Source organism: Crotalus tigris, unplaced genomic scaffold, assembly GCF_016545835.1.
Source record: "Crotalus tigris isolate CLP2741 ecotype Arizona unplaced genomic scaffold, ASM1654583v1 scf7180000020955.813331, whole genome shotgun sequence".
In the NCBI taxonomy this organism is placed as follows: domain Eukaryota; kingdom Metazoa; phylum Chordata; class Lepidosauria; order Squamata; family Viperidae; genus Crotalus; species Crotalus tigris.
The window spans coordinates 248,643-266,064 of record NW_024098276.1 but is presented as its reverse complement, the minus strand read 5'-3'; the positions used below and the strand labels follow the sequence as shown (position 1 = coordinate 266,064).

Below are 17,422 nucleotides of genomic sequence, written 5' to 3'. Positions count from 1 at the left end.
TGGGTTGGGGGTGCTGCCTTTCAGTCCTTTTTGGAGGATGTCTTCTCTGCTGCTTGGGTAACACAGAGGGGCAGAAGGTAAGGGAGTAAAAGAGGATAGTTTGGTTTAGGATACTGAAGAGTTGTGTGAAGGAAGGTATGGGTGAGATGGTTGGATGGAGGACCTGGTCAGGTGGGTGTAGTGAGTGCCAGAACCTGAACAGAATCTGTTTTGTCTTTGTTAGGGCTGGATGTGGGTGGCTTCCAGTGCCTAATGGATGGGAGCTCGGATCGGGAAACAAAGCAAGAAAGGAAGAGAGGGGAGATAGTAGGGGAGGGCATTGCAATCATGATGGCATCGGGAATATGACAGGAGACAGGGGGCAGGGCTCTTTTGGAGAAGGTTGCCCCAGTGTTTAATACCAGTACAGTGTTCTGGCCCCTTATGCTTAGTTCCAAGACCTGGTTTCTAAAGCTTTGGTGGTTCAGGTCTCCATCTGTTGCTGCTTAATGCCAGGTTGACCTGCAACAAAGCTCAATTCATCCACAATTTGATTGTGGATGAGAGAACCAACCTGGTTTGTATCATTAATACCTGGATGAGCAATGTAGGGGGGTGTCCTCTCTCTGAAATGTGCCCTCCTGACTTTCAAGTGTAGCATCAGCTGTGACTCCAGCACAGGTGGCTGTGGTGGTTATTTGTGAGTTTTTGGTGGCCTCTAGTATACCTTTTTGTTTAATGTATTTATGAAGAAATGTATGAGAAATGGTTGTGACATTGAAGTGTATCATGTTGTATATAGTCTGTTGTGAACAATGTAGAAAGAAGCAACAATTGCTGTGCACAATGTTTATGTTAAGCAGACATGAAAGTTGGATATGTCATAAGACACATAAAAGTTAAATGAAATGGAAATAATGGGTACTTAAGAAGCATGTGTGATAAAACTAAAAATATAAAGTCAGATATGAATGTTGGATGAATGTGGATTGAACACAAAATGAACCATAAATTTGATAGAAGTTGCAGCTTTTTGTTCTGTAATAATACTGGGAATGGCTGCTTTAGTGATAGTGTTGAAAAGAAGAATGACTAGAAATAAGAAATATTTTAAGTTACAGTTAAGAATAAAAGCTTGGAAAACACAACTGCAAAGAAGATGAAATACAGCAAGGAAACAATTTTTATTTATTTATTTATTAAACTTATTTGCTACTCATCTTATCACAGGTAAGTAAATATACTGGTTTGAAAGAGGGGTCAAAGAGGCCATCTATATCAAAATTGAACAGTCCTCTCTCAACAGAGGGGGAAGGATACGACATTATCTAGCTCCAGTCTACAACACAGTCCTTTCAACAGTTCCAAGAAGGTTACACAGCCAACTGTCTTCTAAAAGAATGCAAATGACCAACTGTCTGCAAGGAGTATAAATCCTTATATTCCCCACCATCCAGTCAGAGCTGAAGAAGTTTCTTGGATGAGTAGCGAAATGTCTTCAAAGAAAAACAAGAAAGTCCAGTTGCCTCATGAAAAAGCATCTTTGGGATAAATAATACTTACAGATTAAAATTTAGAGCAGTGGTTCTCAACCTTTCTAATGCCGCGACCCCATAATACAATTCCCCATGTTGTGGTGACCCCCAACCACTTATACATCACTGGGTGCCAGGGGCGTGGCCAAAGAAAAGGGGAAAAAATGGCGGACAGCCTTGTTTGGCGACCCCCGTGAAATGGTTGTTCGACCCCAAATGGGGTCCCGACCCACAGGTTGAGAACCACTGATTTAGAGATTGATAAAGAAGAATATTTAATGTTGTTCAGTGTTGAAATGAGAGCTCCCTGGTGCTCTCTGAGCTTAGTTGTTTCCTTGAAGATGCAAGACTGGTTCCTATTTTTCTTTATTTCTTGTATGATGTCCAAATATGCAAAGAAGGATTTCCATTCTAAACTGATACACAATCTCTACCTTTATACAGAGTACACACTTCTCTTTCAAGTTAAGAGCTCTTCTTGATATATTAAATCAAAAGCTCAAAAAGCACTTACTAATTTTTAATCAACACCCTGAATTGCATCCGGAGACCCACAGGAAGCCAGTGCAGCTTGCGGAGGATAGGTGACACGTGGGCGTACCTTGGCGCACCCACAATCACTCTTGCGGCTGCATTCTGAACCAACTGCAGTCTCCGAATGCTCTTCAAGGGTAGCCCCATGTAGAGCGCATTACAGTAATCCAGTCTTGAGGTGACAAGGGCATGAGTGACCGTGAGTAAAGCCTCCCGGTCCAAATAAGGCCGCAACTGGTGCACCAGGCGAACCTGGGCAAAGGTCCCCCTGGCCACAGCCGATAGATGTTGTTCCAAATTTAGCTGTGAGTCCAGGAGGACACCCAAGTTGCGTGCCTGCACTGAGGGAGGTAAATTTGCCCCCCCCCAGGACTAATGATGGACCATCCAGTTGCCTTTGGGAGGCAAGACCCAGAGCCACTCGGTCTTGTCAGGGTTGAGTCTAAGCCTGTTCACCCCCATCCAGACCCTCACATCTTCCAGGCACCGGCACATCACGTCGACTGCTTCACTGAAAGGACACGGGGTGGAGATATATAATTGGGTATCATCCGCGTACTGATGATACCTCACCCCGTGTCGCCGAATGATCTCACCCAGCGGTTTCATGTAGATGTTAAAAAGGAGGGGGGACAGGACCGAGCCCTGAGGCACCCCATGATCGAGGCGCCTAGGGGTCGATCTCTGTCCGTCCGCCAACATCGACTGCAACCTGTCAGAGAGGTAGTAGGAGAACCACCGCAATACCGTGCCGCCCACCCCCACCTCTCCGAGACGACGCAGAAGGATACCATGGTCGATGGTATCGAAAGCCGCTAAGAGGTCAAGAAACACCAGGATAGAGGAATGACCCCTATCCCGGGCTCGCCAGAGGTCATCGGTCAGTGCGACCAAAGCAGTCTCAGTGCTGTAGCTGGGCCTGAAACCAGATTGAAAAGGGTCCAGATAATTCGTTTCATCCAAGGATCGCAAGAGTTGGGACGCCATCACCTTCTCTACAACCTTCCCCACAAAGGGGAGGTTGGAGACAGGACGAAAGTTCTTCAAAACAGCTGGGTCCAGGGAAGGCTTCTTGAGGAGGGGCCTCACCACCGCTTCCTTTAAAGATTGCGAGAAAGACCCCTCCATCAAGGAGGCGTTGATTATCACCTGGAGCCAGCCTCGTGTCACCTCCCTACTGGCAGAAACCAGCCAGGAGGGGCACGGGTCCAATAAACAGGTGGCGGCATTCATTGCCCTCATGCCTTGTCCACTTCATCAGGGGTCACAGGCTCAAACACGCTCCAGATAACATGACTAAGACCAGCCCCCGGCAACTTGGCTGGCACTGCCCAGTCGGAGTCCAGGTCTCTCTGAATCTGAGCGATTTTGTCCGAAAGAAACTGAACAAACTCCTCAGCTCTCCCCTGCAAGGGTTCCTCCGCCTCCTCCACTTTAAGAAGGGAGCGGGTCACCCTAAACAAGGCGGCCGGGCGAGATTCTGCGGACGCAATAAGTGCGGAAAAGTGAACACGCTTTGCCGCCCTTATCGCCACTAAATAAGTCCTAAGATAGGCTCTTAATAGTGATCGGTCAGATTCAGAGTTACTGGCCCTCCAACGTCGCTCTAGACGTCTCTTGTGGCGCTTCATCTCCCAGAGCTCCTCAGTAAACCAAGGCGCCCTCCGGGGACCACCACCATAGAGAGGTCGCAAAGGCACAATTCGATCCAGGGCCCCGGATGCCGCCTCATTCCAGGGACCCGGACAAGTTGTGGACAAGGGAGTCAGGTATTTCCCCAAGCTCCTCCTGGAACCGATCTGGGTCCATTAGGCGCCTGGGGCGGAACCACCTAGTCGGCTCCCTCTCCCTGCGATGGGGGAGTGATGCTCTGAAGTCCAGCCTCAATAGGAAATGATCTGTCCATGACAAGGGCGAGATCTCTATTTCCCTTAATTCCAGATCATGCCTCCATTGCCCCGAGAGAAACAGAAGGTCGAGTGTGTGACCACCCCTATGAGTTGGATCCTGAATTACCTGGGTCAGGTCCATGGTTGCCATGGAAGCCATGAACTCTTGCGCCGCCTCTGAGCGATCGCCGAGTGATGGTAGGTTAAAGTCCCCCAGTACCCTAAGTCTGGGGAACTCCAACGCCAACCCGGCTACTGACTCCAGCAACGCAGGCAGGGTTGTTGCAACGCAGCTGGGAGGTAGGTATGTCAGCAACAAACCCAACTGAACCCGTGAACCAAACTTCAATAGGAGGGACTCACACCCAACGACCTCCAGGGCAGGAATCCCACGAGGACTCAAGGACTTCCGAGCGATGACTGCCACTCCCCCACCCCTGCCCTGATGTCGAGGCTGATGAAGCACCACAAACCTGTCCGGGCACATATCCGAGAGGGAAACACCCCCCTCAGGGCCCAGCCAGGTTTCGGTTATACATGCCAGGTCCGCCCCACTGTCCAATATTAAATCACGGACAAGGAGGGCTTTGTTGACAACGGACCTGGCATTAAGCAACAGCAGCCTACAACTAGGGCCCTGTACTCCCCTGTCACCAGTACTACAGGATGAGCTTTTTGAGGGGCCGGAACAAGGAATTGCTCTAATATGGCGAGTCCTCGTTCCCCAAAGATGGCCTGCCCCTTGGCTCCTGCCATATCTGCCCATCCCAGTCATAACCGGGATGCTCCGACCTTCTCCCCTCCCCGGAGTACCCCCACCCTCACCAGCCTTCTCCCTTCCTGACCAGACTAGCTTTCCATACAGACCAAGCCCAAGGGTAAGTCCTGCCCCCCCTACTTTTGCTATTGCACTCAGCAGAGGGGGTACCAGGTTCCGCTCCCGACTCCACCATCCTCATACCCCAAACACTCAGTACACCTTCACACTCAATTTATATACATAAAAATAAAAATATTCACATTCATACGCCCTAAATACAATAATAAAATTTATACATAACAGGGCCACCATTCATCTACATACATACACATACCCACAACAAACATTCTCTAAAAAATATTGCCCCTCTGTGTCCCAGGCTGGTCCAATGTGGTCCAAATGGATCCTAGCTTCTTAACTATTTGACCTTAGATCTTATTAGTTATTTTTTTGGTTCTTTTTCCTTCCATGTAATGTCTAACTATTAATTTTTTTTGTTATAAAAGCATACTTAAAACTTGCTCCTTCAGTTATTCTGAAATCTTCAGTCTTAGTATTAGATTTTTAAAGGTAGTATGTGTTATTTATAATTTCCAGAAGAAGAACCCACTTTTTCCTACTAACCTTTGATGTCTAAATTTGCCCTTATCCCCTAAAGCAAAATGAAGGCTTTTATCTGTATATTTTAAAAGTCCTGCTTCTCCATTCCTTTTTCTAACTAAGAAAAAAAAATCTTAGTTGCTTTTAAGTAAAATATGTTACTGAAACAGAAATTAGCTTGTCTAGGGCCTAAAAGTACTAAAAGTATTGGAAATCCACAAGCTGACAATTGCAAACAAAATGAAAAGCTTTTAGATAAGCATCCTTAGGACTGTAGACTAAACAAGTTTAAATCAGGATTATATGTAGTGTTTCAGACCTACAATTACACTGTGGGCCAAAGGTATCAGGTCGCAAAATAAGATTCTAAATATAGAATACATAAATGTACAATGTTCAGTCCCAAAAAGAATGAGAGATTTTTACAAACCCACAAGGAAAATGTCATAAAGCAAAGCTAAATATTTTAACCATTATTTTCAAGCACTAGTAAATCCTGATATTACAGTGGTAATTACAAGGTAGATTATTTTCAATTAAAGCATTTACTCCAAGTTTTCCACAATTAAAAATTAGGAATTCACTTGTAAGAATTAAAATCAACTTTACAGTTCTAGGAAAATGTACTTGTACTCTCTTGAATTTTCTTATCTTTGCCACTGAATATTATTATAAGTTTAATGTGTCCTAATAATATATAAATTGAATGATTGGAGAAATAACACCAATATTTGATATTTGTTTCATATATTTCATAAACTAAGTTATTCATTATACAATGTGAAAATATAATCTAAGAATTTAAGTAATCTTAAATTAAAAGTAATCTAATTTCTGTTTGAGTCAAACAACTGAATAGGTATAAAACATATAATTAATGAATCAATTTCCCCTTAGGTTCAGAAACTGGTCTCATCACCTTCAGCTGCAATAACTAAGAACAAACATTTATTGTAATTTGTCATCAGTATCTCACATCGTTATATAGGAATGTTTGCCCAATCCTCACACAGAAGGATAGGAAGCATGGAATATAGAATATATTTTTAAGGATCTTTATCTATAGAAATACCTGCAAATAACCTTTACCTACAGAATTAGTTAAAAATCAGCTATGCTGGCACATTTAATTTAAACTGATAAAAGTTGGGGCACATAAAAATTATAACCACGATACAGCAACAAACATAGAATAAAAGAGTGCATACCCTGTTCACTGCTTTCTGTTGGGGATTCTTCATGTCGGAGAAAAAATTTCACTTCCTCTCTACGAGGTCCCCATTTTTGTAGATGGTCATACATCATATGATCAAACGGTATGTGTCTTTCTGTATACAGAATCAAATGTCATTCATCAGAGCACTTCACTGGCAATTTACTTAAAATAAGAGTAAACAAGTACTGTATATAACATAAGATATATGTTTTATTTTCCTGTCATTTCCCTCCCCCCATCATAATTATAATATTCTAGGGTTCTAATGGATAACCTAATTCTTTCTTCCTCCCAATTACAGAGTAACCTTTTTGAAAAAGTTTACAAATTGAAATTATATAATCTCTAAAAATAATGACAGCAGTGCTGAACTGGATTGTAGCTTGCACAAGACTGTAGTTTCATGTGATTCATTCCCATGTTTATATTTTTAAAATATTATTATTAGATTTATATTCCACTTTTTCATTCAGAAGCTCAAGGTAGTGTATACAGCACTCTCTCATCCAGTTTTTGCCCAATATAAGCATACTGTGTGATAGGCTGAAGTAAAAGGGAATAACTGGCCCAATCATCCAGTGATCTTCTGAACGCCATAATTATTTTACTCTTTCACAAGCCAATACATTAGAAAATAACAATGAAGGACTAGTGTCTCAGTGTTGGAATCACTCTCAACACTTTTAACAACTACACCATACAGTACTGAATCTCATATTTTGCAACCAAACTATTATAAATAGGACTTTAGTCACTATCACTCTAGAAACAATTACATTCGAACAATTTGCAAGCCACCACATTCCACACAGCCAAATCAGCCTAACACAAAAGCAAACGAGATATTATACCTCTATTTTGCTATCTGACAAAATAAGTCCTTGATGAAAATATGAAATAGTACTAAGCAATGCAATGATTTAAAGAATGTCATTAAGGTGTAATATCCCCTTGTTTCTTAATTCCTAAATATTTTTGTTCTTTACCAGTTTTTTAGGATCATGCCAGTTTACTATGTTTAACCACTGCTAATTTATGATAATCAAGATAATCATATCATCTTTTTTACCTTTTACCAAGAACAAGCAGGCAGAAACCTCTTCCATTCAGAATATCCCATCAGAATTCTATTAAGAAGTATAGGTTTAAGGCTAAATATGCATATTTAACTCTATTCAGGTTCAAGCTAAAAGCATGCCATCTACACAAGTACAGTAATGGTATTGTGCTAGATTGCTGTGAAAATTTAAAGAGAAGGAAGTAACTAGTAGAATACTGTGGAGTTCCATTTGTCTTCATGTAAGATTTACATGAATTAATTAATTACATGAATTAATTAATTAATTACATGTTGTATTATCTATCTATCTATCTATCTATCTATCTATCTATCTATCTATCTATCCATCCATCCATCCATCCATCCATCCATCCATCCATCCATCCATCCATCCAACCAACCAACCAACACCTCTAGCTGTGTTTGCCATATCCTGCTCCCTGGACAACTATAAAACTCTGGAATTAGAAAAAAAGCTCAATCTCTGTGGAAACAGAGGTGGCAGAAACGTACCTACTTAGCTATAACAAAACTAGGTTACTGTAATGTGCTTAATTTAAAAAGCTATAGCAACTTCACTGACACATAATATAGCTGTTTTAGTTCTTCTTAAACAAGATAGTCAGATCCTGTTTATTAACTGCATGATTTGCCAATTTTGGAGTTAAATTCAAAGTGCAGTCCTTTAAGGACAAGTTCCCCAAATTGCATCCAGATTTGTTAAAATTCTACAAAATCCACATGGATGTGTGATTTATAATAACCTCTTCCAACCATACCTGACTAGCTTCTAAGACCAGGCAGGCATCATTAGGACAAATACCTCAAATTGGCTCTACCTAAGGAATGTTATTCGAGTGTAGATAATTGCACCTATATGTTTCTTTTAGAGGGCTTTTAAACAGATATCTGTTTTCCCTAGTTCTTAAGCGTTGTAGTGTTTACTGCTCTTTAGCTTTGTGGCATATACTGTAGATTAATTTATTCAGACTTTTAAAATTGCTAACTATGTAATGGATATTTTAAAGCTGTCATTTTCTAAATGGATTTAAATATGTGAATTTTATTTAGTAAATATAATACATATATGAATATATATTTTGATTGATTTATACCAGTGGTGGCGAACCTATGGTACGGCTGCCAGAGGCGGCACTCAGAGCCCTCTCTGTGGGCACGCGCACTGTTGCCTCAGTCCTAGGCCTTCAGCTGGGTTTTATAAAACCTTTTCGCTTTAGGCCTCTGCCACCATGTACAAAAAAAAAAAGGTTCAATCAGTCGATTTCAACTTCTCGCAGGAAAAAAAAGATCTTGCAAAGTTGGAATTCATTGATTGAACTTTTTAGTCCCACCCAGTCTGCCGTTACCACCGCAGCCATGCCCACCCAATGGGCCACGCCCACCCGGCACCCGACAATGCATAAGTGGGTTTTGGGTTGTGGTTTGGGCACTTGGTCTCTAAAAGGTTCGCCATCACTGATTTATGCTGTAATTCATTATTATAAAGATATAACTGAAAATGAAACACTTTCATTGTTTACTGATCTTCTGATTTTTCATAAGACCACGAATTCCCACATAGTCTGGAAAAAAATGTATAGTTTTAGCCTAAACTGGGGATAATGCATAATCACAAAGTAATGTTTCTTTTAAACTGTTGTTGAAAATCAGTTGATAAATGATAATGGTTGACATAATGCAGCATAGACAAATATGGAATCCCAAAGTATTGCTTACCATTTCCACGCCACACTTCAGAAAGATGGCAGCTACCTTCACCAGGTTCTTTGCAAAATTCTACCACATCTCGACAGGTTGTTTCAGGAGTAATTGGTACTTCAGTCAAAATTTGTTCATTATTGCTCAGGAACACAGTCAATATCATCTGAAAAACAGGAAACCACTGTATAATATAGATCAAAACTTTTTACATCATGCAGTCTGATCTGTATAATTTGGTGCACTGTCCTGAGACAATGAGTTTTTAAACTACAGAACAAGGGCCCTTTATAAAATTCAGCAAACATTCACTAAAAAATGAAACAGAATAAAGATATGCCCAAAGATCAACAGAGTTAATAAAAGAAATTACAACTCGCATCTGTTTTCAAATAATAATGCTCTGGTGACATGTTATATTTAGTTACAACAGACTGGAAAGAAATAAAAGAATGTTATGCTCACAGACTGGCAATCAGAATACAAGCCAGCAAAAACAATATATCTGATTTTCAATCAACGCCAATTTAAGCAGTGCATCCCATTTAATCAAGAAGCCGTAATATACAGTAGTTTTTTATTATAGCTTGTATTGTTAAATTGCAATGAGACCTTAGATAAATGTGGTTGGATCTACAGAATGAGTGGAACAAATCCATTCCCTAGCAGTCATCCAGTAATATTATCACCGCTAATAAAAGAACATTGGTTTCAAAGGGAACTTGGGAGTTATTCCTGAGACTCTGGTGTATGATTTGGCTGCAGCTGGAATGAGCACATGAGGACCTTGGGATAGGATCGCATCTATATAGACACTTTGTGAACATGGATCCTATAGGGCCCCCAGTTTATGGCAGAGCTCCAGGTAATGAAACAACACAAGAAACACCTAGAGCATTGTTGGAAGAAGAGAAGGGATGAAGCCAATCAAGCTAAGTAAGAACCTTTGTTAGGACTTAGCTTGTGGCAGTAAGAGTAGTGAAGTACACTTACTTCTTTGCTCTTATACAGCTGCAGATGATCAGAGACTTTTACAATGCCCTATTATCAAAAATGTACATTACAACTAAGCTGACAAAATGTAAAATAACACACCCAACATTTTTAAAAAATATTTTAAGAAGATGACCCTAAACAAATTTGATAACCTATTACAATTGGCAACTTTTTATATAATTTAATCTTCCTAGGAAATGATAAAACAATGCATTTTTAGTCAGGAGAACTGTTTGTGATCAATTATGTGTTAGCTGGAAAAATGTGGATCAATAAAATTGTATTCTGATAAAGCATACACCCTATTTAACGCCAGTCTCTTTTTGTTCAGCAATAGCAGTTTTGCTAAAAGAGAGGAAGAAGTAACTAGAAGTGTCTAGTTGCAATATACAGACTTAAACTTACAAAATGTAAGCAAAGAGAAATATGAAGTACAAATAATAAATTAAGAACAATTGCACAAAGCAATGATAGTGTAAAATGCCCTTAAGGGTATTTTTATAAGAGATATGAAAAGTGGCTTTCACTTTGAAATGTGTCATGAGGCTGCATTAAAATGTTTAGGCAGACATTTTAAGATTTAATGAGTAACCTAGAAAATTCAAATGTATTATTTCATCTACAAATTCAGGTAATGCAAGAGTCATTTAACTGTTATTAGTAAAAATAACCTAAGGCATGACTTTTCTAAATTACAACTCTAAGGTCAGACTATGAAAACTAACCTTCTAAAACTCTCTGACTATACAGGACACAATCAGTAAACTAATATACAGGTGCCAAGGCCACCAGAGAATCCTCCAGATATGCATTATTTAAGTGCAATAAATAAATAAAATAGCAAAAAAATGAATTTTCTACCAAATATTCACACATAGGTATTAAAGCAAAAAAAAAATCTATTTTCTAAGAAAAGAAAAGCAGAAAGCATTTAATTATGGAATATTATAAATATGCAAGGAATGTAGAAAAATATGCTACTTTTCAAAAATCTCTGCTGCCCTTATCAATATTTATAATGTATTTTTTAATTTGTAAGCTAGTATCCACAAGACAATGTGATTGTAACAATATTCTGAAAATATTACTTAAAAAAACCTCAAGCACAAAATGTAAACATGCAAGTGAAAACAAATTCATGTACAAACAGTACATTTCTAAACATGAAAACATTACTGTCTGTAGTACATAATTGCAAACCGCCCCACTAACTATGAATTGTTGTGAGAGCATCACGATAATGAAAAAAAATGTTTTCATTCTCACCTTTTTTTTCATTATTTTGTTTACTTTTCTGTTTCTCTGATTTATGCTGCTCCTGTTGTGTTGCAAATTTTTGTCTTTTGATAAGTCTAAGAGGCTTTGAAGAATCATTCTTAAAGGGTTCCTCATATGTAAACCACAGAGAAAAAAAGTTTTTTTAAAAAAACAGAAGAAAACAATATACAGTGAAAACTAGAATCTAAAATAGTCCCTGTGCATAGGCTGCAGTGAGAATCTACTTAAATGGGCATCTTCTGGATGCCTAGTAAATGAATACAAAAGATAATGACGTGTGAAGATAAGCCAGGCTAGTGAAGCAAGACAGAGCCTAGTGACAACAGATATTGTGGATTCGGTTTCACCTAATTAGGTAAGTTTAAAAGAAGAATTCACTTAATCAAATGTGTAGTATTAACCACTGGGTCAGTTTAAGAAATGCATGTCTAAATAATGAGAGAATTTAAAGTTGTCATTGAATTAAACAGAAAATAATGAGGTTTTAATACAGTTACAGTGGGACAAAAAAGTATTTAGTCAGCCACCAATTGTGCAAGTTCTCCCACTTAAAAAGATGAGAGAGGCCTGTAATTGTCATCATAGGTAGACCTCAACTATGAGAGACAAAATGAGAAAACAAATCCAGACAATCACATTCTCTGATTTGGAAAGAATTTATTTGCAAATTATGGTGGAAAATAAGTATTTGGTCAATATCAAAAGTTCATCTCAATACTTGTTATATATCCTTTGTTGGCAATGACAGAGGTCAAACATTTTCTGTAAGTCTTCACAAGGTTGGCACACACTGTTGCTGGTATGTTGGCCCATTCCTCCATGTAGATCTCCTCTAGAGCAGTGATGTTTTGCGGCTGTCGCTGGGCAACACGGATTTTCAACTCCCTCCAAAGGTTTTCTATGGGGTTGAGATCTGGAGACTGGCTAGGCCACTCCAGGACCTTGAAATGCTTCTTACGAAGCCACTCCTTCGTTGCCCGGGCAGTGTGTTTGGGATCATTGTCATGCTGAAAGACCCAGCCACGTTTCATCTTCAATGCCCTTGCTGATGGAAGGAGGTTTGCACTCAAAATCTCACGATACATGGCCCCATTCATTCTTTCCTGTACATGGATCAGTCGTCCTGGTCCCTTTGCAGAGAAACAGCCCCAAAGCATGATGTTGCCATCCCCATGCTTCACAGTAGGTATGGTGTTCTTTGGATGCAACTTAGCATTCTCTCTCCTGCAAACACGAGTTGTGTTTCTACCAAACAGTTCTACTTTGGTTTCATCTGACCATAGGACCTTCTCCCAATCCTCTTCTGGATCATCCAAATGCTCTCTAGCAAACTTCAGACGGGCCCGGACATGTACTGGCTTAAGCAGGGGGACATGTCTGGCACTGCAGGATCTGAGTTCCTGGCGGCGTAGTGTGTTACTGATGGTTGCCTTTGTTACGTTGGTCCCAGCTCTCTGCAGGTCATTCATTAGGTCCCTCTGTGTGGTTCTGGGATTTTTGCTCACCGTTCTTGTGATCATGTTGACCCCACGGGGTGAGATCTTGCGTGGAGCCGCAGATTGAGGGAGATTATCAGTGGTCTTACATGTCTTCCATTTTCTAATTATTGCTCCCACAGTTGATTTCTTCACACCAAGCTGCTTGCCTATTGCAGATTCAATCTTCCCAGCCTGGTGCAGGTCTACAATTTTGTTTCTGGTGTCCTTCAACAGCTCTTTGGTCTTCACCATAGTGGAGTTTGGAGTGTGACTGTTTGAGGTTGTGGACAGGTGTCTTTTATACTGATAACAAGTTCAAACAGGTGCCATTAATACAGGTAATGAGTGGAGGACAGAGGAGCCTCTTAAAGAAGAAGTTACAGGTCTGTGAGAGCCAGAAATCTTGCTTATTTGTAGGTGACCAAATACTTATTTTCCACCATAATTTGCAAATAAATTCTTTCCAAATCAGAGAATGTGATTGTCTGGATTTGTTTTCTCATTTTGTCTCTCATAGTTGAGGTCTACCTATGATGACAATTACAGGCCTCTCTCATCTTTTTAAGTGGGAGAACTTGCACAATTGGTGGCTGACTAAATACTTTTTTGCCCCACTGTACATATTGTACATGTAACTCTGGCTTTATATTCCAATTTTCCATCATTGTATCCCAATAATAAGAAAAAAATGTAACAATGGTAAGAATTTGCACAAAGATCAGGAAATCTCAGCTAATGTTAAGTTTAGTTTAGCCCACTTCTCTAACTTACCAAGCTTATTTTGCATTTTATTTTTGTTTTTTACGTATTTGCTATTTCATCCAAATTTTAGCATTTGCAAATGTGATATAAATTCAATTCACCTCATTATCCATGTGATTAATAAGGATGCTGAAGAACATAGTCCTAGACTAGCATCTCACTTGATACTTTTCTTCAATTAGATGAATGAGCATTGACAAATGCTCTTTAAGTATGCTTTTTGTTATTTTTATATATACATCTAATTATTATGCCTTCTAGCCCATATTTATCTAATTTGCTGGAGTTCTTTCTGTTGCTGTAACCAAGATATATTTCATCTAGAGCATTCCACAATCTACTAAGAAACTATTTGATCCTGTAATCTAAGAAATTTATTTGATCAAAAAGTGAGATTTGGTTACTGTGACAAGACTTGTTCTTGACAAATCCATTCTAACTTCTAAAAATGGCCATACTGACTATTAAGTACTGAAAACAATTGGATTAAGACCCTTTTTAGAAATTTCCAGGTCCTCATGCCAGATTGTTCTTATTTTAGAAATCCTTTCTATTATTTTTTATTTTATAACACAGAAAAAATATTTATTGTCCAATTTCAGGCTTCAACTGGATGGGGTGCAGTATCATCAGTATGCTGATGATACAAACTAATATAATCTCCACATTTAGGTCAATCAGAATAGAGTTGGAAGGGACCTTGTAGGTCAGGCATGTCAAAATTGTGACGTCACGTGACGTTGCGCGACGTATCGGAGCTTTTTCGCCATTGCCGGCAATGGGGTGGGTGCGGTTCCAGTATGATGAAAACGGCCTGCAGGCCGGCAGTTTGACACCCCTGTTGTAGGTCTTCTAGTTCAACCCACTGCTCAAGCAGGGCACCCTATACCAGGGGTGTCAAATTCGCAATGTCATGTGACGTGTCGTTACGAATCATGACTTTTTTGCCATTGCCAGCAATGGGATGGGTTTTGCTATGATGCATCCAGCCTGCAGGCCCTGCCCTATACCATTTCAGATAGGGTCTGTCCAGTCTTTTCTTAAAAACTTCCAGTGATGAAGCACCTACAACTTCTGAAGGCAAGCTGTTCCACTTGTTAATTATTCTCACTGTTAGAAAGTTTCTCCTTAATTCCAGGTTGCTTCTCTCCTTGATTAGTTTCCATCCGTTGTTTCTTATCTTGCCTTCTCGTGCTTTAGAAAATAAGTTGACCCCCTCTTCTTTGTGGCAGCCCCTCAAATATGGAATAATGCTTTCATGTCGCCCCCTAGTCCTTCTTTTCTCTAGACTGGCCATATTCAATTCATTCAACCGTTCTTCATACCGTATTTTCTGGCGTATAAAACGACTCGGCGTATAAGACGACCCCCGACTTCGGAGAAGATTTGCATGGTTAGAAAGTCGTCTTATATGCCAGAAAATACGGTATGTTTTTGTTTCCAGGCCCTTACTCATCTTAGTTGTTCTTCTTTGCACTTTTTCCAAAGTCTCAACATCTTTTTTGTGATGTAGTGACCAAAACTGGATGCAATATTCCACATGTGGCCTTACTAAGGCTTTATAAAGTTGTACTAATACTTCATATGATTTTGATTCTATGCCTCTGTTTATACAACCAAGGATTGTATTAGCTTTTTTGGCTGCTGCCTCACACTGCTGCCTCATGTTTAAGTGATCGTCCATTAAGACTCCAAGGTCCCTCTCACAGATACTGTTTTTTGAGTCAGGTTTCACCTAATCTGTACTTGTAACTTTCATTTTTCCTGCCAAAGTGTAAAACCTTGTTCAAGTCTGTTAAGTCTTTTTGGATTCTGAGCTTGTCTTCTGGGTGGTTGGATATTTCTGCCAGCTAAGTGTCATCTGCAAATTTGATGAGCTCCCCTTCTGTTCCCTCATCTCAGTCATTTATGAAGATATTGAAGAGTACTGGGCCTAAAACAGAATCTTGTGGTACCTCACTGCTTCCTTCCTTCCATGTAGAAGTAGTACCATTAAGGGCTACTTGTTGAGTATGGTTTGTCAGCCAGTTACAAATCCATCTGGTGGTGATGCTGTCTAGCCCACATTTTTTTAGTTTACCAAGAAGTTTTTTAGTTTATTAAGAAGTTTGTGGTCTACTTTGTTGAATGCCTTGCTGAAATCTAAGTATACTTTGTCCACAGCATTCTGCTGGTCTACTAATTTAATTACTTGATCAAAGAATGAAATAAGATTGGTTGGCAAAGCCAAACAAAGCCGTGCTGGCTACTAGTTATAACTTTGTTTCTAGATGTTCACAGATGTTTTTTGATTATTTTTTTCAATATGTCCCCAGGTATTGATGTTAGGCTGATTTGTTTGTAGTTTCTTGGGTCTGTTTCCCCCTCCTTTTTTGACTATGGTGATGGGTATAGCAGATAGGTGATGCTATGGCAGTGCAGGCTGAGTGCCAGGAGGCTGTGAGGATCTGGATGGAGAAGAATTGGCTTCACCTCAATCCTAACAAGATTAAGTGGTTTGGGGTTTTTGGTCCTCCAAGCCCAGATAATATTTCATGACTCTGGATTGGGTGGCACTCCCCCAGATTAAATTGGTGCACAATTTGGGGGTCTTCCTAGACTTATACCACTCAAAACGCAGTTGTAACTGGGGGAGGGCTTTTGCACAGGTTTGCACATCTCTTTGTACCCTTTCCTGGATTGGGAGGCTTTGTTCACAGTCACTCATGCCTTTCTTTGGCTTATTGCAATATGCTCTAGCCGGGACTGTCCTTGAAGACCACCTGGAAGCTACAACTAGTCCATAATGCAGGAACACATGACAGTGATGGATGCACCTAGGTTTACCCATGTAATAGTTCTGTTGTACAAACTGTCCTGGCTCCCAGTTTCCTTCTGTATGTAATTCAAGTTGCTAGTCATTACATTTAAATCCCTATATGGTACAGAGCTAGATCAGACAGGGTAGGTGCGCTCCTAGTCCCTTTGCTGAAATATTACTATCGTATGAGTTCTAGGAAGTGTGCCTTTTATGTGGCAGATCTTGCCCTAAGTAACTTTCTTCCCCTGAAGTTTGGCAAACTTCTATCCTCCTAGCTTTCTGAAAAGCACTTAAGACCTGTTTTTTCTCCCCAAGCACTGGGATACGATGCTACGGTTTAGTAGATTTGATGATAGACTGCAGGTGAAAGCTTAACTTTGGTGCCAGGTTTTAAAGTCTGTGAGTTTTAATAGATATATGTATGTATAATGTTGTTTCAGGATTGATGTTAGCTGTTGGATAGGAACTGCCGAGAGTCTGATATAAGATGGATAGCTATATAAATTAATTAATTAACTGATGGATTTTGTCTTTTAATCCAGGGGCCCCAACCCCTGATCCGTGGACCAGTACCAAGCTATGACATGCTGGCAACTGGTCCGCACAAGCAAAGCCCCATCTGCAAGATGCAGGCAGCACACAAAACCATGCCCCCACTGGTCCGTGGAAAATCCTCTCTCCATGGAACGGTTCCTGGTGCCCAAAAGGTTGGGGATCCCTTTTTTAATCCTAGTCTTCTCAATCACATTTTGGAACATATATGTTATTTTCAGAGAAGACTAAACCAAAATAAAGAGTTGAATAATTCCATCTCGT

At 40.0% G+C, this 17,422-nt stretch overlaps 1 protein-coding gene across 6 annotated transcripts in view; it reads right to left on the bottom strand.

The window, feature by feature from the left end:
* PPP1R13B (protein phosphatase 1 regulatory subunit 13B) overlaps positions 1-17,422 on the bottom strand; it is a 65,400-nt gene that overhangs the window by 35,905 nt on the left and 12,073 nt on the right. Inside the window, exons 1-3 of one of the 6 annotated variants that reach the window (XM_039368943.1) lie at positions 11,555-11,805; positions 9,311-9,458; positions 6,506-6,625 (exon numbers count right to left, since the gene is read on the bottom strand). In XM_039368943.1, coding sequence (XP_039224877.1) covers positions 6,506-6,625; positions 9,311-9,458; positions 11,555-11,680 — 394 coding nt within the window. In that variant the 5' untranslated portion in view covers positions 11,681-11,805. Of the gene's footprint in view, positions 1-6,505; positions 6,626-7,582; positions 7,641-9,310; positions 9,459-11,554; positions 11,806-17,422 lie in introns of those variants that run through there. The other 5 variants (XM_039368942.1, XM_039368947.1, XM_039368945.1 and 2 more) reach the window with 5 other exon arrangements.